The sequence below is a fragment of the Rhinatrema bivittatum genome, chromosome 1, assembly GCF_901001135.1.
Source record: "Rhinatrema bivittatum chromosome 1, aRhiBiv1.1, whole genome shotgun sequence".
NCBI classification, from domain to species: Eukaryota; Metazoa; Chordata; class Amphibia; order Gymnophiona; family Rhinatrematidae; genus Rhinatrema; species Rhinatrema bivittatum.
In genome coordinates, this window is record NC_042615.1 from 594,368,710 (window position 1) to 594,393,043 (window position 24,334).

At 44.9% G+C, this 24,334-nt stretch overlaps 1 protein-coding gene across 5 annotated transcripts in view; it reads left to right on the forward strand.

Moving 5' to 3' along the window:
- C1H5orf63 (chromosome 1 C5orf63 homolog) overlaps positions 1-21,102 on the forward strand; it is a 39,011-nt gene extending 17,909 nt beyond the window's left edge. For 3 of the 5 annotated variants that reach the window (XM_029619320.1, XM_029619310.1, XM_029619302.1), the window contains exons 2-4: positions 5,716-5,835; positions 10,363-10,419; positions 20,680-21,102. In XM_029619320.1, the coding sequence (XP_029475180.1) occupies positions 5,716-5,835; positions 10,363-10,419; positions 20,680-20,856 (354 nt within the window). In that variant the 3' untranslated portion in view covers positions 20,857-21,102. Of the gene's footprint in view, positions 1-3,457; positions 3,481-5,715; positions 5,836-10,362; positions 10,420-20,679 lie in introns of those variants that run through there. The other 2 variants (XM_029619329.1, XM_029619338.1) reach the window with 2 other exon arrangements.
- The last annotated feature ends 3,232 nt before the right edge of the window (positions 21,103-24,334 follow it).

Consider the following 24,334-nt stretch of genomic DNA (forward strand, 5'->3'; position numbering starts at 1 on the left):
TGTTTGTTTATACCTTCAAAAAATCTAATAAGATTGGTAGTAACGAGACTTCCCCTTTGCTAAAACCATGGTGATTTTTCCCCATTAAGCCAGGTCTGTCTATGTGGTCATTTTGGTTTTTTTAGAATAGCTTCTACTATTTTGCCCGGCACCAACACCAGGCTCACCGGCTGTAGTTACCTGGCCCCCTCCTGGATTTTAAAAATTAGTGTTACATTCGCCACCTTTCTGTCTTCAGATACTGTGGTTGATTTAAATGATAGGATACAGATTACTAGCAACAGGTTTGCAGTTTCAGGTGTGAGTTCTTTTAAAACTCTGGGGTGGATACCTTCTCTATTACATTCTGCAGTTTCAGTGATTTGCTTTCGTCGCTCAGAGCCCTCACCATCAAAGAACGTTTCTGGTGAGGGTTATGTCTCCCAACATCTTCCTCAGTAAAACCCAGGCAAAGAATGAATTTGCTTTTCCTGCTGTTTCCTTATTAATTTAATTTTATATACCACCCTTGCACATAAGACTCTGGGCAGGTTTACAACCACAAGAACCATTAAATGTTCACAATTGCCTAGAATTACATAGTCTTGAGCCCTGAAAATGAACCCAGAGAGGGCACTAATATCTCAGATATCACATTCTCAGATAATCCTGCTCCAAGTACTTCCAGGGGGCCTTTTTCTCTAATTCTGGTTTAACCCCCTCTCCGGGTGCAAGTCTGCCTCCTTTTGGGGCAGGATCACCAAGGCTCGCTCTTTGCCCAGCTTTCTCTTCCCCAGGGCCTGAGTCCCTTCGTTGGTGGGGGGGACGAGGGGAGGACGCTCCTTTCAGGACCCAGGGTGAGGCAATACTTTCTTGTCCCCTGTGAGAGCTGCAAGTGCCAAATTACATACCGGAGATCCAGTTTTGAGTGTCCAGAATAAATACTTTACTGATGGAGAAGCAGAATGAATGTATGGCACAGGCAACAGGTTCCTTAGTACCACAAATGATCTCTTGCTACAGATTCTCCCTCTATCTGTGCATGGGAAGCACTCACCCTCCCGGGCCTGGACAAGTGAAGGTCCCAGGTGGCGAAAGTATCCTTGTATGGGCAGGAAAAACCCCTCCCGCACTGGTAAAAGGGTAAAATACAGTTTCCGCACAGAGTATCCAACTCCTCTCTCCCCAGGGCTTGAACACTCCGTGTGGGCAGCCTCAATAGGTTTCAGTTTGGTCTTACTCATAGTTCAGCTTTCACTCTCTCGATCTCTCTTATTCCTCTCCAGTTCCACGATGGAAGGGATCCTCTCAGGAACAAGCAGCTCTTGATGTTCCTTTTCAGCTAGAAAGGGGCAGCGAAACACTTCCTCCTGGCTCTTCTAAAGAAAAATCCTAAGAAAATGCCATACTGGGTCAGACCAAGGGTCCATCAAGCCCAGCATCCTGTTTCCAACAGTGGCCAATCCAGGCCATAAGAACCTTTTTCCCCCCCACAAACCGATCAGAACTGCAGAAGGTCCTTGCATCGGGTCACCGCCATGGAGGCTGCAGAGGAGCGGGACTTCCTTATCTTGGGTCCCCCCCCCCCTTCCCCCGGGGAAAGGGTTGCCTCACGCCCTCCGTCCAGGCGACACCCGTGGGTCTCACAAGGGCTTCCTTCCATGAAAATGTCCGAAACCTGAAAAGCCAGAGGTATGCCCCACCAGCCAGTTAGCGGCCTGGTAGTGCAGCCTCCCGACCTTGCTCAGGAACCCCCAGACAGGCCTTGCCTGGATCCTTTAACTAGGACACAAATCCAAGTAAGAAAACACTCCTGTGGCACCACCTAACTCTGAACTCAAAAGCACCGTCTCCAGTCTCAGTAGAGCGTTGCTTTTATATCCTCTCCAGGGGTCGGCCAGCCCAGCTCCCTCACAGGAAGGGGCTGTCCTGAATGACACCTCCCCTCAATCTCCATCTCTCTGTCCATAGTTAAAGGAGTTACCCTAAGGGCACCATTGGTAGGCAACCGGCGCCACACAAATTCAGAACAGGCTAAAAAAAAGATCATGCCCTGAAGAATGTTCCTAGAACTTGGTAGAGGATATATATCAACACCTTAGCAAACACATGTGGGTTCCACCCAAAGTATCCCCCACAGGCTGGGCCCCAGGTACCTGGAGGTTGCCCCTGAGGAGGGGAATAGTTTTTGGGGTGGTGAAATTCAGGCAGGGACTTGAACTGGGTTCAGGACAGGAGTCCTAACCCTCAGACCAGCTGGGGACCTGAAGCAAAGGGGAAGCAGCAGAGAAGAAGGGACTGTTTCAGGTAGCCCCTAAGGCACCAGAGATTGGCTGGAGCTCAATCAGATAGTTTTGCAGAGGAACAGGAAGTTGTTTGCAGCAACCCAAAACCTGACTTGCCCTCTTGTTATCAGATTTGCTACACATCAAGGGGCCGATGCAATAAAGTGCACCCAGCCTAGTGCGCGGGTTTACATGCAGTTGGACGTGCATTTTCGACACGCTAAGACTAGCGCCTGATGTAACAAGGAGATTAACGTGTCCAAAACTCTTGCCCTAACAAATGTGTACCCGATAGCGCCTGTCAGATGTTAATTGCGTGTAGATGAGGGACATTAGCTATTACCCCTGATGCAGTAAAGCGCTGGGTGTCCAACGCACACAACACTTTTCGCATTACCATAGAATTTGGACGTCCATAGGAAGGGGTGCCTAATATTTTGCTGAGGTTGCTGAAGTGAATTATAGCAAAAAATAAAAAAAAAAGTGGGATCAAAACAAACTCTCATATGGAGCAACCGATGCAATAAACTATGGAGTACCTCAGACATTTAATTCTCTATTAGCATACCCTTCCAGGGGATGTGGTTGCACACACGTTAGGAAAATGGGTGCTCTATAAGAGAGCACGTCGTGTTGCATCGGCCCCCAAATGTTCAATCTTCAGACTCTTTGTGGTAAAACTTTGAATCCAGTCTGTTACTGTAGCCATGTATTTCCTTCCTGCAGTTATATCAGTGCCAGTGTTTTAGTTCTGGTATTGTGACTTGTTCCTGGCTAGGTTTGCCAACTGGCTCCAGATTTTCAGGAAAGGTTAATCCAGGCCTGGTTTTACCCCATTGCATTCTGGGATTTGTTCTGATTTCCCTATTACCTTCCCTAAGAAAAGCAAGACTATATAAGTACCTGTATGAAGTGGAGTAGAACCCGGACTGGATCAACCTGTCCTGAAAATCTGGAGCCAGTTGGCAGCCCTATTCCTGGACTGTGATTCCAGTATACTTCTTCCAGCCTTGTAACAAGCTTGCTGATTTCAAGTCTTGCCTGATAGTCCAGCTCCAGATTCAGTTCCGCTCCAGCTTTTGTTACCTGCTGACTTCAAGATTTAGGCCTCGGTCTGCCTGAGTGAAACTCTTGACTCCTTGGTTTTTTTCAAGCCTGAGCTGTGCCTTGCCCAGCCTGTGTGCCGACACCTGAGGCTTAACCCTGTCCAAGCCTCGTAAGTACCTATAAGATGGGAACCTGGCAGGGCTAGGGGGGCCATAGTTACCCAGGTTGTAATGCCCCTTACCTCCACATTCCTGGCATGGCTTCCTGCATCCTAGGGCCTGATTGAAACTACCTGCACTTCTTGTAGCCCTTTTATAGACCATACATCCAGCTTTTCCTGTTGGTGCAGGCTAATGATATCATCCGAGTTGTGGTATAAAAAAGTTCCACCACCCAGCGCCTCAGCAACAGATCCTCCTGCCTTGTCTGCAATGCGTGTTGCTTTTCTTTGTTGTGCCTGCCTGTTTCCTGTCCTGCTCCTTGTTGACCTGCTGTGGTTTCCGTCCAGCTCTTGGTCTCCCTGCCTTGGCTCTTGCCCTGCCCTTTGACCGTCCTGTCCTGTCCAGTACTGTGCCCAGCCTTGCTCTTCTCCTTGTTGATCCAGTCCAGCACCCTATCTGCCTGTACCAGTCTGCATCTTGTGTGCCCTGGTCCTCGTCTCTCTTGTTCCATCCTCTCTGATTCTTGGTTCTGACCCAGGCCTGGTTCCTGTGAGTCCGCCTGCAAATAGTGGGGACCTTCCCGGGTCAGCAGTTGGGCAGCCTCAACTTCACCACAGTGCAAGGGCCCACACACCGTGACCCTGGTAACCTGATACTTAATGTTTTCCAGTACTTACCTTAAGGTGCAGTGATCCTGGGGAACCTGTGCAGGCCGAAGGCATATCACCAACAAATATAAAATATTTTTCTAAAGGGGAGAGGCATAGGAAGGACAGGCTTTTAATCCATTTTTAAATATTTTATTTCAGCCCTTTTATTGTACCATGCTGCAGGGTGTTTTACAGACAGAATGACGCAGCAGCACAGGTATTATTGGAAGCCCAGAGGAATGACCACACAGCTCCATTTTTGCCTGCACTTTCACTGGCTTCCAGTGCCATGGTGCACTGCATTTAAAATCCTGACGCTAATCCATAAGCTTTAAGGTTTATTGCTTTTCTATACCGTCACATTGGGGGGACCTTCCCAACGGCTTACAATCAGTTACAAAGAAATACAATAATATATTAAAAATGAACAGCTAAGAATTAAAAAGAAAAAAAGTATAGAAAACACATAATTTAGCTGTTAAAAGCATTAAAAATTAAAAATATATAAACATTGCACAATACTTAATAAAACAGATATTAAAAATAATAAAGAACATTATTACTAAACAAAGACAATCTCTAACTCTATTAAGCAGGCTGAAAAGATAAGCCAAGGCGTAACTAGTGCTCTTGCTCTGTATAGGCACATTTAAAGAGCCAAGTTTTTAACTCTTGTTTTGAATTTTTTCTTGTCTGCTTGCAGTCTCAGTTGAGTAGGAAGGGAGTTCCACACCTTTGTTCCTGCAATTGATATTACACGTTCCCTTACTTGGCCAAGTCTAGCAGATTTTATTGTTGGCACATTTAAAAGTCCTTTGTTATTCGATCTTAAATTGTTGTGCGGAACGTACAATTGTATGGATGTGTTTAGCCATTCAGTTCTTTCATTATCTATTATATTATGTATTATACAAACTGTTTTATATCGTACCCGATGAAATACTGGGAGCCAGTGTAAGGAAATCAGAGAGGTTGTAATGTGATCACATTTTCTTTGGCTAGTTAGTATTCTGGCCTTGAATGCCAAAAATGCCTCTTAGTATCAGTGCAGTTCTAAGAATCTGCAGACCTTTGCATCGGTTAAGATTTTGGGGAGCAACCTGCTGAATTTCCCCTTGATATGACTTTGTAAATAATGGAAAAGCACATTCACTGTGGTGGGTACAATAGTCTGGAGTTTACTTCCAGAGGCCTAAGAACAAAGACAAAGTATTAAGACATTTAGGAGGTAGGTAAAGGCAATGATGTTTGCACAGGCATTTGGCACTTGACGTTATAGAAAGAGAGGGTGGCTAGACAGCTTAAGACAGCTGCTAAATAAGCAGAGTCTATACGCTGAAGGAGCGCCATGTAACGTTTTGTCTGATCTCGTGGTTTTATATATGTTATTGTTTTTGAGTTTTATGAATGTTAATTTGCACTCTGCCCAGCTGGGAGATAGTTGGATAATACATTTCAAACGCTATATAGTTCAAAATAAGACAAAAAATAAAGGAGGCACCACACTACATGAAAGCTAGTTTTGAAAAGATTGTTGAGCTCTGCATGTGGCCTGCGTTCTGTGCCATCCTCTCTGCTTTTCTCTTTCTGCAGATGCTTTGGTTATTGGGCAGGACTTGGCAGCAGCAGCTTGTGAAACACTATGCCGGACCACTCATGAAAAGACCCTGTTCATCTAATAAGGATATTCCTATATTAACCTTGTTCACAAAGGTATACAATATTTTATGCACCTTGCTGATATCTAACAGTTATGTGACAATGATGTACCTGAACGAGCAAAGAGGGATGTGTGGTGCCGGTGATTGCAAGGGACTGCCAAAATTCGCTCGTGGGCAAAGAAAGCTATTCTCCAATTTGTACACCAGGAAAGCTGCCCTGTGGTCAGTAGAGTAAGAACTGAAGCGTGACAGCTGGGAATTTCCAGCCATGAGCCTTGTGGCACCAAGAATCAGCCAAAAAAAAAAAAAAAGGCATCATGGTGCTTAAGTTCAAGGACACTTAAGATATGATTATTGGTTTTCATAAGTGCTTACTCGGAGAGGGAGCGCACATCTAATATGTCCCCTCCCCCCAATGATCGAAAGAGTTTTGGAGGCCACGTCCCCTTTATATTATACTTGTGGCTGAGCGTGGTTTCAAGAACAGGGTTCCACTGGAGCTAAAAAGAGCTGCATCTCGCAAGATCTGGTACATTCCCCTAACCCACTCACAGTCCCTGTGACAAATGATCTAAAAGATGAGCGGCAAGCCCTGAAGTACTTGGAAAAGATGTGCTTCCTGTACCATGAGCAATATTTTGGCAGCCAAAGCTTCTGAATGGTTTAGATTGGCGTTTTTGTCTGATGGCCTAGAGAAGGACCTCAAGGTGGAGCTTGCTCAGAGTGCAGGTGGTGGCAAATTATCTCGATTAGAAGTCCTTTTAAAGGCAAAGGATCTTTCTCTTAGATTTTTAGAGTAGCCAGATTGACTAGGCTGGGAGGTAATGAAACCCTTATCCCCCTGGAGCTTAAATTTTAGTTTTGAAGGCACTCGTGAAGCCTTCATTTGAAACACTGATCTGTTTCTCATTATTTTATTACACCAAAGATGACATATTTGATGTTCATTTAGAAGTCACAAGTTGACTCTTCAGTCGCTTTGCCTTCATTGTTTCCTGCCAAGCTTTGACCTTCCATTTCAGTCAGGAGATTGTTCTGCCAGTGCTGTGCTTGCAGTTTAATCAGAGCTAAAAAAAAAAAACCCAAAACCTTTCTCAACATCAGGAGTTGGCTGAACTTATATTTGCACAGAATTTCTCTGTTCTGTAAAATTGAACAACTATTTATTAAAATATGTATGTGCTGCTGTATCCAAAGTTCATAGCAGCTTACAATAAAAACATAATAGAATAACAATAACATGATAAAATGGGACACCATTAGATCAGTGTAAATAAAATAAAATAGACAAAAACAAGTTAAGACATAAAATACTTATAAACCTGTATGAGGCTAATATGAGAGAAATCTGCCTCCACTGCTTCCATTGCCAGATGGAAAAAGATTTTAGGGGCCGATGAAATAAAAATGTGCCAAAAGCGGGCGCTGAGTGTTCAGCGCCCACTTTCCTAACGTGCACCCAGACACCTCTCCTGGGGGCACCATGCAATATTTAAATTAGGGGTCAAGCCCCTAGCACCTCCTTGGCAGCAGATGCCCAGGAGAGGTTGGCTGACTGCGGGTTAAGAAAACAGACACTGAATTTATTGGCATCCATTTTCCTAACCAGCGCAGAGCCATAAGTTTCCCTAACCTGACCACCGGCACTCTTTTTTTTTCTTTTTTTTAAACTTTTCATTCCTCTGACTTAATATCGCCACAATATTAAATTGGAGGATGTACAGAAAAGCAGTATTTTCTGATTTTCTGTATAACTTTTTGGGGTGTTCAGAAATTAATGCCTGCTCTGGGCAGGCGTTAATTTCTGAGCGTAAAAATGTGCGGATTGGATGCACTTTTTTTTTTTTTTTGCATGTGGGGTGAACAACTAATAGCCTCATCGACATGTATTTGCATGTGTGAGTGCTATTAGTTCTGAGGCACATTGGACGCGCATTATGGAGGCACAAATCCCCTTATAGCATAAGGGGCTGTGGACACACCTACAAAACACGCATCCAACTGTGGATTAAACAGTGCGCTCTGCCCCTTAGATCTTTGAGGCCTGCAAAGTAGGCAACTACCAAATGACTGAATTTGTGAAGGCTGACTCGAGGGCTATGGATACTCCTCAGTAGAGGCTGTCTGGAAGTACTGTCTGCCTTCGCTGAGTGGGATTCTGCATATGCGACTTTGGATGCAGAATGGATGCTCTTTAGGCTGTAATCTGTCCTTTCTAGAGAAAGATGGCTGTGGTGCAGCTGCATCAGGTTTTGAAGAAGACTGGCATAATCTGCAAGGAAAAGACCAAGGTTAAAATCCAAACATCAATGAGCAGGTTTTTGGTGGCTGTATAGATGTCAGTAAACTTGCTGATTAGAAATGGAAGAGGGCCCGAACATTGAATTAAGTATGAGACAGTAATAAAGAGGAATACGACAATGTTGAAAAACTTCAATAGCCTTATCAGTGGAACGGAGGGAGACCCGCACGTGTAATGGAATCTGAGTAAGATATGGAAGACAGCGGTAGAAACTGGATTGAAAGAGTGAGAAAACTTGGTGATACACAGCGGTCTAGGGGCAATTGGGCTGGTAGCACCAGGCTATAACTCCCTAGAATCCAGTCGGGTCAGTTTCAGCAGGTTAATAATGGCTAGGTATCATCCCTCAAGACCTAGGGGACCTACTAGGCTGAATGTTTGGGCAGTGGCATTACTGTCTTTGGGTGAAATGAATTTGTGTGGGGGGGGGAGGGGGGTGCTGATGGGTGTTGGACTGGGCATGGAAGATTGTATACTCAACTGCATGGAATGGTGGAGAACCAAAGAGCAAGATGACCTCGTTTGACTTGGATAAGGAACGAGATCCTACAAGCAGTTTGAACGTCTGTGAACCGGAGTGACTGGGCCCAGCGACTAGACCTGCTGGCGTTTTTCTGCTGTCATCTACTGCGTTATTGTCTGGTACAATCCAGTTATTTATCTCACAACCCCTCTTTGTTGGACTCGTATCAAACGGAACCAGTTCTCCCTGTATATCCTGAGTGTGTCATGTGGTGGTGGTTGGCAAGTACTGTTTAATTCTGTCAGCTCCTGCAGGCTCTGGACTGCTAGCAAGTGAGTTGGGCAACTGTTGGGGGAGGAAGTGACATGCTCTTGAAAGAAGGAAGGGAGGAGGAACTTATAAATTCCTGCCAATCTCATCCCAGCAGGCTGTGCTGTACCCAACTGGTGAGAAAATTAAGGAAACTAGCAAAGGTAAAAGGTAAAGGTGGCATAACTGACCATCAAATTGTTTAGTCTGTTAAATCCATAATTATATATAGATATAATTAAAAAGGAATTGTATTGTGAGCCATCGGGGGGCTAAGTTTATTTTTGTTGATCCTGACCATTTCTTTTCATAAAAGTAAGCCTAGTAAGATCATCTCAAGTCCTTCCATCTGAGGTCATTATGAGCTGCTTCATTAATATTTCCTGGGTTGTTTTAAGTATTTATTTTCCTCCTCCTAAGTATTTCTGTATTTCACCTGTTGGGGCCTCCTGAGAGTGGACTTGATTCAGTTGTGTGTTTACTTTCATTATAATTTGGGTTCTTTTTTCATATTTTGTTTTACATATAGTGACTGAATTTTCTGTTGCATGGGTTTTGATATCATGTAATTGCAAGTGCATGCAAAAATCAAACAACCCCCCCCCCCCCCCCACCAAAACATAAAATGCTGAAATATCTGTGTGAATAATTATTTGTAATATATCATACCATATATTGAAATACAAAAAAATATTTAAACTGGTTCTCAAAAATACCTTAACTTTTTTTTTTTTTTTAATGAGTTTTTGTGAACCAGTTCCCAAAACATCACTGAGATGCTTTGGCATTTTGTGTTTTCTGTGAGTGTGCTTTCAGTACTTTAGTGGTTTTTAATCATATATAGTTATAGATTTAAGTGACTGCACATTTTTTTAATCTTTCATTGCTTCCTTAATTTTCTCTGCCACTTTCTTTTCCTTCTATTCTGATCTGAGACCAAAGAAATAGGTTATCATGTAAATAACTCTGTATTATTCTGAAGATAACTATTGATAAGTTAGAATAATTTTGTATGTATTTCATTTAAGGCTTAGAATGATTTACACTGCTATTGTATCTGCCGACATCACTTGTCTCTAGCGAATGCCTTGCATCCGTGTTGACTCTTACTCTCCAGAGCATGAAAAATAAACTTTGATGACTGGAAAACAATGAAGAATACACTGGAATTTCTTGCTGGGTCTTTTTTAAGGGAACTTGATTGTTCCTTCCAGTTGCCAGATTCTTGTATTAATCATATTTGTTTGAGTGGGGAAGTGCAGTCCTGTGAAACCATGGCTCAGCGGATTTTCGAAGACATTGCTTTATTTTGCCTTCCATGGTTGAGTAAATCACCCTGAGTGCCAGAAAACTGAGGTTATTTTTATGTTCCCGTATTGTTGCTCTGTCGAGAGATGTGTGAAATAGTTGGTATGATTACCAAAATGACTGTGAGTGAAAATGTTTAGAGTTTTTTTTTTGGAGTTACAGTTCATGAAACATAAACTGCGTTTCTCTTGCCTTAGGATCAGTGCCCACTGTGTGATGAAGCAAAAGAAGTGCTGGAGCCGTACAGACACAGGGTAATGTGACTGATCACACACGGCTGAAAGAAGGGTGATTTATCTGGAACCTTACCGTGCAGGCTATAACTCTGTGCCTGAGTTATTCTTTTTAATTATGTACAGTCTTTTCAACTAGCACAGTATAATTAAACTGCTTTAAGTAATGTCTCAGCTTTGCGTCCTCTAATATTCAGTATCAAATCCAACCATTTTTCTCAGCTCTTAGTCTGAGGCCGGCATCAGTAAGCACTGTGTGTGTGAGCAGCAGGGCGGGGTACGGGGCCTCTCAGTTCTACTGTTCCTGGGTGCCCTGTGCCCAGCCAGAATGTGAGTCTGCATCAGTGAGTTCTGCAAGATGCAAGTGGTTCCGGTTCTGTATCTTACTTCGGATAATATGATGACAAGCGTCAGTGAGATCTGTCCATAGGACGGGCAATTATAGAAATCCGCACGTAGTGGCCACTTCTGCGCATACCTGTTCCATGTGGAATTTACCTCTGATTTTCAAAGTGATTTTATGCACAAAAAAGTCACTTTGAAAATGCTGGGGGGAAGATTCCTAGCTCACGCACAGGTTACGTGAGGGAAGTTCACCTGCTGCTAGCAGTGCATAACTTCTGCCTGCAAATGTATGCGCAGACTTTTGAAAATCCAAATGCCTGCATGTAAGTCCCATCCCTGCCCCAGCTCCAGCCAATGGAATGCCTACTGTGAATGCAGGTAAAAGTGCACATGTAATCAGGTGACACACATAAGGGCCATTTTCAAAACCAGCTTTTATGCACATAAGTGGCTGTGAAAATTATGCCTGTGAGCACCATTAAGACAGGACCAGCCCGATAAGCAAGGTACTATAAAATGAAGTAGAAGGGTGGTGTTTGGTGTGCTGAAGGCACCCCTGGATAGCCCTGATCAGAGGAGAGTGCCAGGCATAAGTCTTGAAGGAAGGTGAAAAGAGAATGCAGAGCAGGAGACCTTCATGAAGGCTCAGAGTGAAGCATCCGAGCACAGTAACATAGTAGATGGTGACAGACAAAGAGCAATAGGTCCATCCTGTCTTTCCAGTTATTTTGGTCTACAGTTTAAAATACAAATCCCAGCTGCCAGCTGTAAAAGCTTGACTGCTTCTAGGGTATTGCACCTTATCCAATTCAGTTTCTGTTCTTTTTGTCTGTCTCTGGTTCTCTATCATCCTGTCTAGATGAGATTAAAGCTCCCATACTTCATCCAACACCCAGAAATCCTTTATGCCCTGCCCCCCCTCCCCCCAGCCATTATGTGTTTAGCACCAAGCTCTGTAATAAACCAGACCTCTACGGGCCGATACAGTAAAAGTTGCGGGTGGCCTGTGTGCTCTCCCGGCGCGCACCCAGGCCACTTTCCTGTGCGTGCGATTCACTAAATTAATTTATTTAAATTAGGGCCCGCGGCAAAAGGAGGCGCTAAGGACACTAGCGCATCCCTAGCGCCTCTTTTTGGCCTGGAGCGGCGGCTGTCAGCGGGTTTGACAGCCGACGCTCAATTTTGCCGGCATCAGTTCTCGAGCCCGCTGACAGCCACGGGTTCGGAAACCGGACGCCGGCAAAATTGAGCGTCCGGTTATCAACCTGTGAGCTGTGGGCCAATTTCAATTTTTTTTTTTTTTTAATTTTTAACTTTTTTTTAACTTTGGGGCCCTCCGACTTAATATCGCCATGATATTAAATCAGAGGGTGCACAGAAAAGCAGTAAAAACTGCTTTTCTGTGCACTTCCCTGGCGCCGGCAGAAATTAACGCCTACCTTTGGGTAGGCGCTAATTTCTTAAAGTAAAATGTGCAGCTTGGCTGCATATTTTACTTACTATATCGCGTGGGAATACCTAATAGGGCCATCAACATGCATTTGCATGTTGCGGGCGCTATTAGGTTCGGGGGGTTGGACGCGCGTTTTCGACACGCTATTACCCCTTACTGTACTGTATCGGCCTGCTTTAGTGAGGCTGTTGTTCAACTATTTGGGTGCCTTGATGGATAGTACAAGGCCGTCACCAGCTGTCAGCAATGACCTGGTTTGTATGGGGAGTTGTAGCCTTTTGATTACAATCCAGCTAACCCATGGCCTACAATGTTGCTTGGCTGTGCTTCCTGTATCTGCTTAGAGCACCAAATTTTGAAGACCCCCAAATACCTGGACTGAAGGCCTCAAATACCTGCTCCCCTTTGCTTTACTGTCGTGGTGCCAGCATCACTTCAAAGGGATGCTGCTGTGGTACTTTCGGAGCCCCGCTAGAGACCTTCCCCTACCCCTGATCATCAAGCTCCAGGGGAAACCCCCCCCACTCCCTCTCTTCAGTTCTACCTATGGGTGCAAAATCTTAAATCTGGCTCTCATATGTCCCTTTACTTCTTATCACCAGACCACCACAAACATGCTGGCATCAACCCACTTGTCTTCGGGGGAGTTGTAGCCTGCTGGGTACACCGTAATTTGTATAGCTCGTCCATGCTCCCTTTATCTTTGCCTCCTTTCTCTTTATCATCTCTGCCTTTGCTTCTGCTCTCCTCACAGAACTGGTTTCCACTACATCTGCTGGGAGGTTATTCCAGGCATCTGGTACACTCTCATTAAAGAATTTGTTGCTATCTCCACTGAGCCTTTCAAATTTATCTCATATCCTGTTGTCTTTGGCCTTCCCCTTCCTGTCATTTAATTACAGCCTATCAAGTATTTAAATGTTTCGGTCACATCTGCTGCCCTTTTCTCCCTCCAGTGAGTGCACCTTGAGCCTTTTTAAACCTTACTTTCTAGGGTTTGTGTTGCAGGCCCTGCAACCTTATTCTGAACTGCCTCCAGAACTGCACACAGTACTCACTAGAGACCTATGTAAGGGTGATACTACCTCCTTTATTCCATCAGATGATATCTCTGTTTACTCCCCCAAGCATACTTAATTTCTAGGGGAAAGGCCCAGAACACAGTTCCACCCCCTTTTGGGGGTTTTTTTCATACTTAGGCAGAGCAGCCAGGGGTGTTCTGCTCCTGCCCCTCCCCTCTAAGCAGCCTGCAGGGAAGAAGAGGAGAGAGCTGAACCTGGAGCAGACAGAAAAGAGAATAGCCAGTCTGTTCCCTAATCCAGCCTCCCTCCCCCTCCCCTTCCTGTTCTGTGTGATCCTGAGGCAGAGCAAAGAAGAGACAAAAAGAGTTTGAATTAGCACAAGTTTGAAAATTACGAGCAGTAGGGTCTTTTTTTTTTTTTCAAGGTGTCAATCCTGGCCTTGATGAATGGCACTGCTGCGCACAACTGTTAAGCTTGCGCTTATTCATTTCTTTTTTGTGTCTGTTACCTAGAGTTTAATTTCTGGTGGATTGACCCCCAGAACAGCATTCTGCTACATTTTGTTTCTGGGATCCAAGGAAACAGAATAGAGTTGCCAGTGTAAATCAGTTGTGGCTTTTACATGGAAACAGAACAGAGCCAGTAGTGGCACGAATCATTTCTGGCCACCCCACCCCTGGAGGAAACAGAGCAAGGTAGAGAATGTTGGCGCTACATACCCTGGTACAGGACCAGTCACAAGGCCTTGATTTTTGTGCAGTTTCCCAGCACAATTGAAGAAGTTGAGGGAGAATGGCCAAAGTCACACACAGTGAATGCCTGTCAGCCCCACTGTTTCTGTTGCTAGTGGGGTATTTGGTTTCCTGGTCACACTGATGCTTATTGTGCTGGCTTCCTGAGCCCCATCATATCTGCCTTTGGTGACCACACTGAGGGAGAGAGAAGGGACAAGAGGGTTAGGGAAATAGGAAAAGGTTGTGATCAAAGGGAGCGAAAGGAGATTGAGTGAGTAAGGGGATATAAGAGGAGGCAAGAGAACATAAGAACATGCCATACTGGATCAGACCATCAAGCCCAGCATCCTGTTTCCAAGAGTGGCCAATCCAGGCCATAAGAACCTGGCAAGTATCCAAACACTAAGAAGATCCCATGTTACTGTTGCTAGTAATAGCAGAGCCTATTTTCTAAATCAACTTAATTAATAACAGGTAATAGACTTCTCCTCCAAGAACTTATCCAATCCTTTTTTAAACCCAGCTACACTATCTGCACTAACCACATCCCCTGGCAACAAATTCCAGAGTTTAATTGTGCGTTGAGTGAAAAAGAACTTTCTCTGATATAGTTTTAAATGTGCCACATGCAAACTTCATAGCGTGCCCCCTAATCCTTTTATTATCTGAAAGAGTAAATAACCGATTCACATTTACCCGTTCTAGACCTGTCATGATTTTAAATACCTCTATCAAACCCCCCCTCAGCCGTCTCTTCTCCAAGCTGAACAGTCCTAACCTCTTTAGAGAGTGAGTGGAGGGGATGTAGGAAGGCAAAAGTGAGTGAGCAGATCAGAGGGACTGGATTGTGTGGAGGAGAGGACGATGAGCGTAAGTGAGGGGATTGAAGGTGCTGTGGGGAGTGAGTGAGGGGATTGGAGAGACTGAGCTATGAATGAGATGATCAGAGTTGGGAGGCAGTCTGTGAATGAGGCGATTGGAAGGAATGAATAATTTCAAGATTCTTCCACAGCTTCCACAGACTGTCCCTACCCAGGGCCTATGTTCATGTTTTAATCAGCCATAGTAACTTGTCTCCCTCTCCCCCTCCATTAGTCAACTTCCCTCCCCAGTCGGCTTGAAATCCCTCAAGTCCACTTCCTTTTATCTGTACACATTATTTTTTTCCTAGTTATGTTTATCCAAGTTGTTCTCATCCTTGTTCATTGTAAGACATATTCTGTCATTATTTATTGCCTGTTGGAATGTAAACCAGAGTGATAAGTAACTCTGTTACCTGAACCTCGGTATAAAAAAGTTATAAATAAATAATAAATAAATGAATAAGGGGAGGGGACAGAAAGGAGTGAGGACAACATGTAGATTCTCCCCCAAAGAGGCAAAGAGTAGGCGTTGCTTTTGAATTCTCATCCCCCCTCCTCCAGTCTGAGGAGAGTGAGTAGTACACACCAGTTTGCCCTCAAAGGAGAGGAGAGCCAAATGATTCTGGCTCAAAAGTGAGGACTGTGCCTTACTGGCTAAAGAGAGAGAGGAGAAGAGTTGCAGGAGAAGATAATTTCTCAGAGGACAAGCAGGATGGCAGTCCTCACACGAGTAACATCATCTGGAGCCCGGAATGGAGAACTTATGTCAAAGTTTTTAGAACTTTGACTGAGCCTCTCTGAGCATGCCCAACCATGCAATATACCACTGGTCCACACGGGGTCCCTTCAGTCTTACTTTTTCCGCAGAGCCCGTCTGTTCATGGTCTGTGAGTCTCTCACTTTTTTGTCTCTTCTCATTTTTCAGAAGGAAGGATTTGCGCCTCATTGAAGCAGGGTCCCTTGGTTCCCCTTTGTATCATCTCTGGGTAGGTTTTTGGCATTTCTGCTTAGTTTCCTTTTGCTTTCAAACCCCCTGGGGCAGTGGTGTGGTCAATGCCTGCCCACCATTGATGGCCACCGCCATTGCTTTTGATCTTGCGTCCCTTTTTATTTTGTTATGCTATGTCAACAGAATTCCAACGGTGCCCTCGATGCGTGAGGACCATGATAGATGTGTCCTTTGCTTGGGGGCATCACACGACATCCAGGGTTGCCGAAGGTGTGTTCAGATGACCCCTAAAGGACGCCGAGCACATCTGGAGAAGATGGAACAACTCTTCAGGCGCTGAAAGACTGACCCATCAATATTGGCATCGGAGACATTGAAGGACCTCGGAGCCACATCAATGGTAATCGAGCCATTGATATTGGTGGGGGCCATCTGTTTCATCGGCTTTGATGACCATTAGGGAGTCTGAAGATGGGCCATCACCAGGTTCCACCTCTTTGGCCCCAGTACCTGGGAAGGACTATACTGAGCATTGAGGGAAGCTAAAGAAGCATCAGCATCTGTCCCTGTCTATGCATGGTGCTGGTCACAGGAATGCTCCAGCTTTTGCCGAGAACCCCCAAAGCAACTCCATGGTGAGGACAGCTCATCCTACACAGTACCTAGATGTTTGCCACGGCCTCCATCAGACCAGATGTCAGCCACCAATCGTCCTCTCAGTTCCAAAGATCTGGTCACATATTCTGGTTCCCAATCAGTGATGACAATGGCAATCTTCAAGGAGCAGCTGTAGAAACGAGTGAGGCTTGCCGTGGAGAAGGTGTTGCAGGGCCTCAATGTTAGAGCATTGACAGCACCGGAATCAGCACCATCGCTTCTCAAACTGCTGCTCAGCTCCTTACAGGCACTCGGTGGTGTTCTGTTAACACCATCACCAATGTCTATGTCTGCTGCGGCATCGGAGCTGCTGTCTACTGGTCCGGTGTTCATCCATAGTTCCTCAGAGGAGGAAGCTTCCCTGAGGATGGGATTGCCTCAGGGTCCCACCCCACCTGGCCTGTTGCACCAGTACCCATACCGTTGGCCAAGGACTAAGCACCACGGATTCTCTCTCCTGTTGGTGACAGTGAAGAGAATTCCCTTTATTCTGGGGGGGGGGGGGAGACTCTTCGGATGCTTTCGAAGATGAAACATCGGAGGGCCTTCCCTCCAATCCCTCACCTCCCGCCAGCAGAAGGAAGTCTCCTCCGGAAGACCTCTCCTTTGCAAGGTTTGTCCAGTTGAGCAGAGGCCATCCCCTTTACTTTGCAGATGGAGGAGAATACCCGACACAAGATGCTGGCTATCCTCCAATACATGGAGCCTCCAATGGAGATCATGCAGTCCCAGTGCAAGAAATCCTTATGGAGTTGCTGATGAGGATGTAGGAGAACCCCTTCTCGGTGGCTCCCGTTAAGAAGGTGGACACGGTGTACCTTGTCCAAAAGGCTCCCAGATTCGACAACTGCCAACTACCACATGAATCAGTAGTTGTCAAATCTGCTCTCAAAAAGGCTAAGATATTTGGACCCACTCTTCAGTGCCCCAAAGATGGATACTCTTGAAAAAAGGTGTTTCAGGGAGCTATGCTTATTGCCCATGTAGTGGCCTACCAGCATTTCATGGGCCAGTACATGCAGGACACCCTGAAGCAGGTGCAAGAGGGGGCCAAGCAGCTTCCTTGGCAGCAGCAAAACACCCTCCACTCACTGGTGAATAAGTGTCTAAAGTGTGGAAAACACAGGGTCTAGTCGACCTTCAATGTTTTCAAAACTGCATCGAGAGACTATGCCACAGGGATCAGCACCTGCAGATTTTCCTGGCTGTGGACATGCACAGGAGTGAATCTCTTCAGAGATCGTATGAAGGATGCGGTGGCTCAGATGCATGATCACTGTGCGACACTCCAGCAGCTCTCTATCAGCACTCAGGAGCCGGCCTATTCATCTAGGAGGACTTCAAGATCTGGCCTGAGGAAATCTTTCTTCCACCTGAAGAAATACTATCCTCTACTATCTCGGTCCCGATCTCGGCAGGGCCCTTGTAGCCATCCCAAGCAACAGAGGGCCCCTTAGCCCCCTGGTTGGCGTCTGTCAACTCCAGGGACAGGGTTTTGACTGGACCGGAGAGAGAGTAGGCAGTGTTCCTGATACTTCTGTCAGAGGACCTTCTGAGCTGTGTCAGGCTGGGTGTCTTGCCAAATTGCCCACCAAGCCCACTTTGGGGACTCATAGCATATCAGGAAGTGCTCCTCTTTGAGCTCTCCTCCCTCTTAATGTCCAGAGCGGTCGAGCCCTTTCCACCAGGACAAAGAGGGTGGAGATTCTATTCCCAGTCATAGTTCTCTCTAAACTGAGCATGTGAGTGATTGCTCATACATTTCTGAGTATCGCTCACAGGTTTTGCATGGACACTCATATAATTTTTTCTTTGTGCTATATACAGAAATGCAATGCTAATACTGGCGCTCAAAAATTGTTGGTTTAAAAAAATTGTTGCTCACACAAAAACAAATTTGCACACACCTAATCACTCCTTTAAGGGAGCATTACTCCTGCTACTTTCTGATTCCAAAAGAAACTGGGAGGCTTCATCCCATCCTAGACCTAAGGGCCTTGAACAAATTTTTAAAAAGAAAAAAGTTCAAGATTTCCCTGGAAACCTTTATCTTTTTTCTGCAAAAAAGGGGACTAGCCATGCTGTCTCACTCTAAAAGATGCTTACACTCACATCAAGATCTTCCCCAGTCACTGGAAGTAACTCAGATTTGTAGTGGGAAACCAACACTTCCAGTACCATGTTTTGATATTTGGGCTGGCATTCGCCCTGAAATCTTCACAAAATGCTTAGCTGGGATGGCGGCGCATCATTGCGGCGCATCATTGCGGCGCATCATTGCGTCCCTAGCGCCTCCTTTTGACCCGGAGCGGCGGCTGTCAGCGGGTTTGACAGCCAACGCTCAATTTTGCCGGCATTGGTTCTCGAGCCCGCTGACAGCCACGGGTTCGGAAATCGGACGCCGGCAAAATTGAGCATCTGGTTTTTGGCCCAACAGCCGCCAGCCCAATTTAAAATTTTTTTTTTTTTTTTACACCCTTTGGGACCTCCGACTTAATATCGCTATGATATTAAGTTGGAGGGTGCACAGAAAAGCAGTTTTTACTGCTTTTCTGTGCACTTTCCCGGTGCTGGCAGAAACTAGCGCCTACCCAAAGGTAGGCGCTAATTTCTTAGAGTAAAATGTGTGGCTTGGCTGCACATTTTACTTACTGAATCGCGCGGGAATACCTAATAGGGCCATCAACATGCATTTGCATGTTGAGGACGCTATTAGGTGCCGCGGGTTGGACGCGCGTTTTCCGCCCCTTGCTGAATAAGGGGTAAGGGAAAACGCGCGTCCAAGGGCAGGTTAACAGTGCGCTGCGTTGGAGCGCACTGTATCGGCCTGTGTGAAACCCTTTCCGCTACCTCCTTTGAGAACCACATTATGCTCTTTCTCCTTATCCCTTTGTTATTTAGCTCTCCACAAAGATTTGTTGCCTTCTCAATACTTCCTTTTGCTGCCAAACAAAGTTCCTCCTTTACCCTTCAGCTGTCGGATTCCCAGTAGCATTTCCTCAGCACTCACTCATCATTTTTGAAGTCTTACCCTTCCGTATGATTTAGTTCAGATCAGAGTTAATATTGAACCACACAGTACAGTTGGATCCTAAATTTCCTCTTACCATGTCTCCATGTGCCAATACCAGTATAGTCTGCCATCAAGTGAAGTTTTTATTTTTGTTTTTTTTACTGTTTGCCTGAGGAATGCCCCTGGAACAGCATTCCTAGTTGATGTTGCAGTACAGTAGGCTCCGGACCCTCCTTTACATGCTATCCTGGTGTTGCTTCTTACCATGTTTGAATCAACTTTCCCTTTGCTGGAAGTCAGTATAATACTCCCATGTATACAGAAATTCCCTTAGATTTTCAAGGGAAATCCACATTAATTTAGGTTTTCCCTGCTCTCTATTTCATTGGATACTATTATGTTCCTAATATAAAGAACTATTCCCCCTCTTCCTTAAAAAAAAAATGTATATATAGAATGACATTTTTTCCCCACTGATTTTTCTCCCGTTTGGTTCATTATAATACACATTGATAAATTCCCTAGGAGAATAAAATAAAAAAGCTGATAATGCAGATCCCTAAAGATTTAGTAATTGCAAATGTATCCAAGTAAGCCTTTGCCATGGTGGCCACCTACTCAGTGATTTTGCTAGCAAGACTTCAAGCATTGATACACACGAGTCTCCAAGGCAATGCTCCTCCTTCCTCTATTTATATTTCCTTTTGTTTTCTTCTTATTTTTTCCATTAACTACTTCAGCAACTTTCTCCCCTCTAGTTTTGCTTGCTTTCATCTGTATTTTATTGCTGATTTTTGGCTTTTCTCCCTTCAGGGCTTGCCTCATTTAACTCAACTGTTTTCGTTAGTGAGGTGGAGCAATTAATGCCTCCCCTTTCCTTAGTTTAAATGTTGGTCTAAGTAGAAGCGATAGCTAAGGTCTGTACTTCCCTTCCTGGATAGATGTAAACCCCAGCCCATTTCATCCCACTGTCCAAGAGAACATACACCATGGCATGTGCAAGGCTGGGAGTAATTTGCATTGAGCAGGGTTGACCCAAATGAACAAATCAAATGTGCTGAAAGTGAATTTGTTATATTTCCAAAATGGTGCTTATAACAAGAGTCAAGGAGGCCCTTCCTCTTGACTTGAGAGAATTCAGTAGAGTCTTGACAAGCTTCCTAGGTAGTGGATGTTGTGGTAAAGAGAGGAGCTCCATGAACCAACATTAGCGGTGACTAATCTGTCCTTTTTTTTTTTTCTAAGTTTGTCTTACAGGAAGTGGACATCACGTTGCCAGAGAACGCCATCTGGTTTGACAGATATAAGCACGACATACCTGTTTTTCACTTGAATGGACAGTTCTTAATGATGCACCGAGTAAACTGCAGGAAACTGGAAAAACAGCTTTCGAGGCTGGAGCAGGCACATGAGGGGCGATGAGAACCTGAAGATTTTCTTCAGCTTCTGGGATTTTTGGAGTCCTGGTAATGTCATAGTTATGAAATTACTACAGAAGCACTTTCCTCCAAAAGCCAAGTTTTGAAATATGAAATTACTCTATTTTTAATGTATTTTTAATATCAGTTATTCATATTTTACTGACTAGACAACATTTCTACCCTCGGCAACTATGTTTTTGTGACTCTGCTTATCCTGAATATTAAATAAATAAATACATGACCCTTGTATGCTGATAGAGCTGAATGTTTAATCCTGAAATTTGCCAGATAAACATGTTAAACGGTAGCCCTGTGTTCAGCCTGGTACCAATGATTTGCAATCCAAATAGTGAGCCTGCCATTTCAAAGCAAGAGAAGTGGGAGGTACCCCAAACCCTCAAGACAAAATGCTGAATATTTAAAGAACTGCAGATGGGAGAGTATCCAGCAAGCCTTTATTCTCCTAGTTCGCCCAGTCCATTTACAGCTCGTGAAGACCGTTCTGGTTGATCAGCCTGAAGCCCCCTCATTTCATCCAGACCCCCCCCCCCACCCAATCATTTTTTCATTTCTGAGATGTTTACGATCTCTTACAGTAGGTATTGAGCAGGAGTAAATATACCAAAATAAGACTTGTGTGCATCGCTTTGGCAGGTTGTAAAACTGCAATTTATTCGCGAAACTGTAGGCCGCTACCCAGTATGCCCCTGGCCCATCCTTTTTTTTGTCACATGCACGTTCACTCATGGTCCCCAATATATGCACAAATGTTGCAGTTTTTAAATTAGCATATTCTCGCTTACATGTTGCTTTACGCATGTGTTATTTTTTTGCATGCTCATCTTTTGAAAATTCACGTGTCTGTGTTTCTGAGGTAATGGAGAGTGAAGTGACTTGCCCAAGGTCACGAGGAGTGTCGGTGAGGGAAGCAGGATTAGAATTCTGGCTTCCCTGGGGCTCAACCCACTGCTGTAGCCAGGAGACCATTCTTTCACTAATTTTAACTAGCTCACTTCAGACATCAGGCTGCACAATATATGGCTTGAAGGCCAGAATCCTTTATGCTGTAAACTTCCATGCAGCCCACTGGTTCCATGGCTGAAACAAAGAGTGAGGCCACGAGCCTTCTGAAGATTGTCTGCCTGCCAGCACTAGCTATACTTTTTTAAAGCTTGTGGATGGCTGTACTAGATTAGTATGCTTGCATGGTGCTGGCAGGCAGATAATCTTCCAATGCTGTGCCGACCCTCAACTTCACTTCATGAGGAAGAGGACATTTTTTGCATTGGGCTGCATCAGCAAGAACAAAGCAGGCCATGACTCTGTAGAATGGCTGGGCCCCACCAGCCCCTACACAGCCAGCCTCAAACCTGCTGTCAGCAGGGAGAAGACAGTTGGCCCATCATGGCCCCAAGCATCTTCACTGACTGCTTGCCCCTGTTGTGTTCCTCTGGCCTGACTCGGAGAGCAGGGCTGCTGGAGACAGTGGGTAATGGGGCTCCCTGGTTATCTTCCACTGTTGGGAGGAATTGGTGACCACTGGGAACCTTAGGGATTAGAGGATGGGAGCCTTGAAGGCCACCTGGTGGGAGGAAGAAGAGGCTGGTGATCAGTGGGGATTGGGATCTTAACCTGAATCCTGAGGCTGCAGCCCAAGACACCACGGTGTACTATCTGCTAGCCGAGATCAACTGAACTGAGAGAGGGGGGTTAGGAAAAGGATTATTCGGCATGAAGGGGTGTTAAGAGCGAGGCTGGAAAATTCCCTGGAGGCAGGTCACCTGCATGTCTAACAACTGGCACCTGATGAGTAAACTTCAGAAAAGCACAACATAAAAAAAAGCCCAAAACTAAAACAATAAAACAAATTAAGAGAAAAGTCAAACCAAATAAGCAAAATAGCCACAAGAATAAAAAGTGAGGAAAAAGAAAGGAAAAAATGTTCCCTGGCTCCTGAAAGTTATTGATTGACATTACATTTTTTAAATATATTTCCACTTCTGGGTGAGAGAGATGGGAACAGGCGGGGGGGCATGTGTTTGTCTATTTATGTTCTGTGTGTGAGGGCAAGGGGGCGGGGCTGAAAGAGAAAAAGGCTAGAGAGGAAGTAGGGATATGAGAGAGAGAGAGCAGGACCAGTGTAAAGGTAGAGACCCCTCCTTCCCCCACCTTGGAATCTATTTTCCTTTCTCCCTTTCCCTTCTCTCCTTCATATCCTGGAACATCACCTCCAAACACCTTTCTACCTCCCTCCCTCCTGTTCTCCTTATTCCAAATCCCTGATTCTCCCTATCTCGCAATTTCTTTCTCTCTCCTCCCCCTCCCTGATATTCTCCCCCTATCCCAATCTCTGGTCCTCTCTCCTCATCCTCTGTCCTTTGTCCCTCTCTCCTCCCCATCCCTGATCCTCTCACTCTTTACTTCCCCCATTCCTGGTCCTATCATTTTCTTAAATTCTTCCCAAGCGTCCTTCCCAAGCGTCCTCTCACGCTCTCCGTCTCTTCATCCTTAAGATCCTTTCTTGGCGCTGATACTTTTTTCTCTTTCCTACCTAAAAAAAAATCCAAAATAAATTAGACACACAAGCAATTTAATTTTATGTAATATAAAATTAACATTGTTTAATATGCAAAAGGGTGCAAAATTTGGACTGTTTTAATTAATATCATTCCACAATTTGCTCACTGGCCCCCATAAGTGTGGCGCCTCATACAAAAAGGCTGGACAACCCATCTCCCATGCTCACATTCCTGCTTCCATTGATGGATTTGTAAACATTTGCTATTCCACCTTTTCCTAAGCTAGTCTCAAGGCGAACAATAAAGTTACAATTAAAAATGACTTAATGTTGCATCACAAAGTATAATCAAACCAAAACATTAAGCATGAAGGTGGAGCATAAAGACAGATAAAATAGTAGATAATAAGTGGGTCTGAATAGAGAGATGCAAATTCTTATATAATAAGCCAGCATCTTGTGCAGAGGTAGTAAGAATCCATCAGCTAGGATCGATGCAGTAGTAGCTGAGATTGTGAACTCATGTTCAAGCACTTAATGTGGAGGAAAGAAGAATCCATGAATTAAGATTTGCCCAGTGGTGGGAGAAGTTCTGGGTTCATAATCTGGAAGTTCTGGCAGTCTAATAGTAGAAGGGAAAGTCACTGACATGGAATCTGGATTATGGCCTGCCTGACCAGCCAAGCCTTGATTTTTTTTTTTTTTTTCCGGAAAGTGAGGTAACAAGTCTCAGGGCATAGGGGTAGCAGTTTCTTATTCCATATTTTCGGGGCATAGCATCTGAATGCTCAGTCTTGTGCAAGTTAAATCTGGCAGAAGTCAGAGGAGGGGGAGGAAAGGAAGGCCATTTAGGAGGATCGAAGTTCCCTTGTGGGTGGGTAGATGCTGGGAACGATACTAAGGGGTGGGCCTAGATTTAGGCATTGGCAACTGCCTAGGGCGCCAAATATCCAGGCCAAAG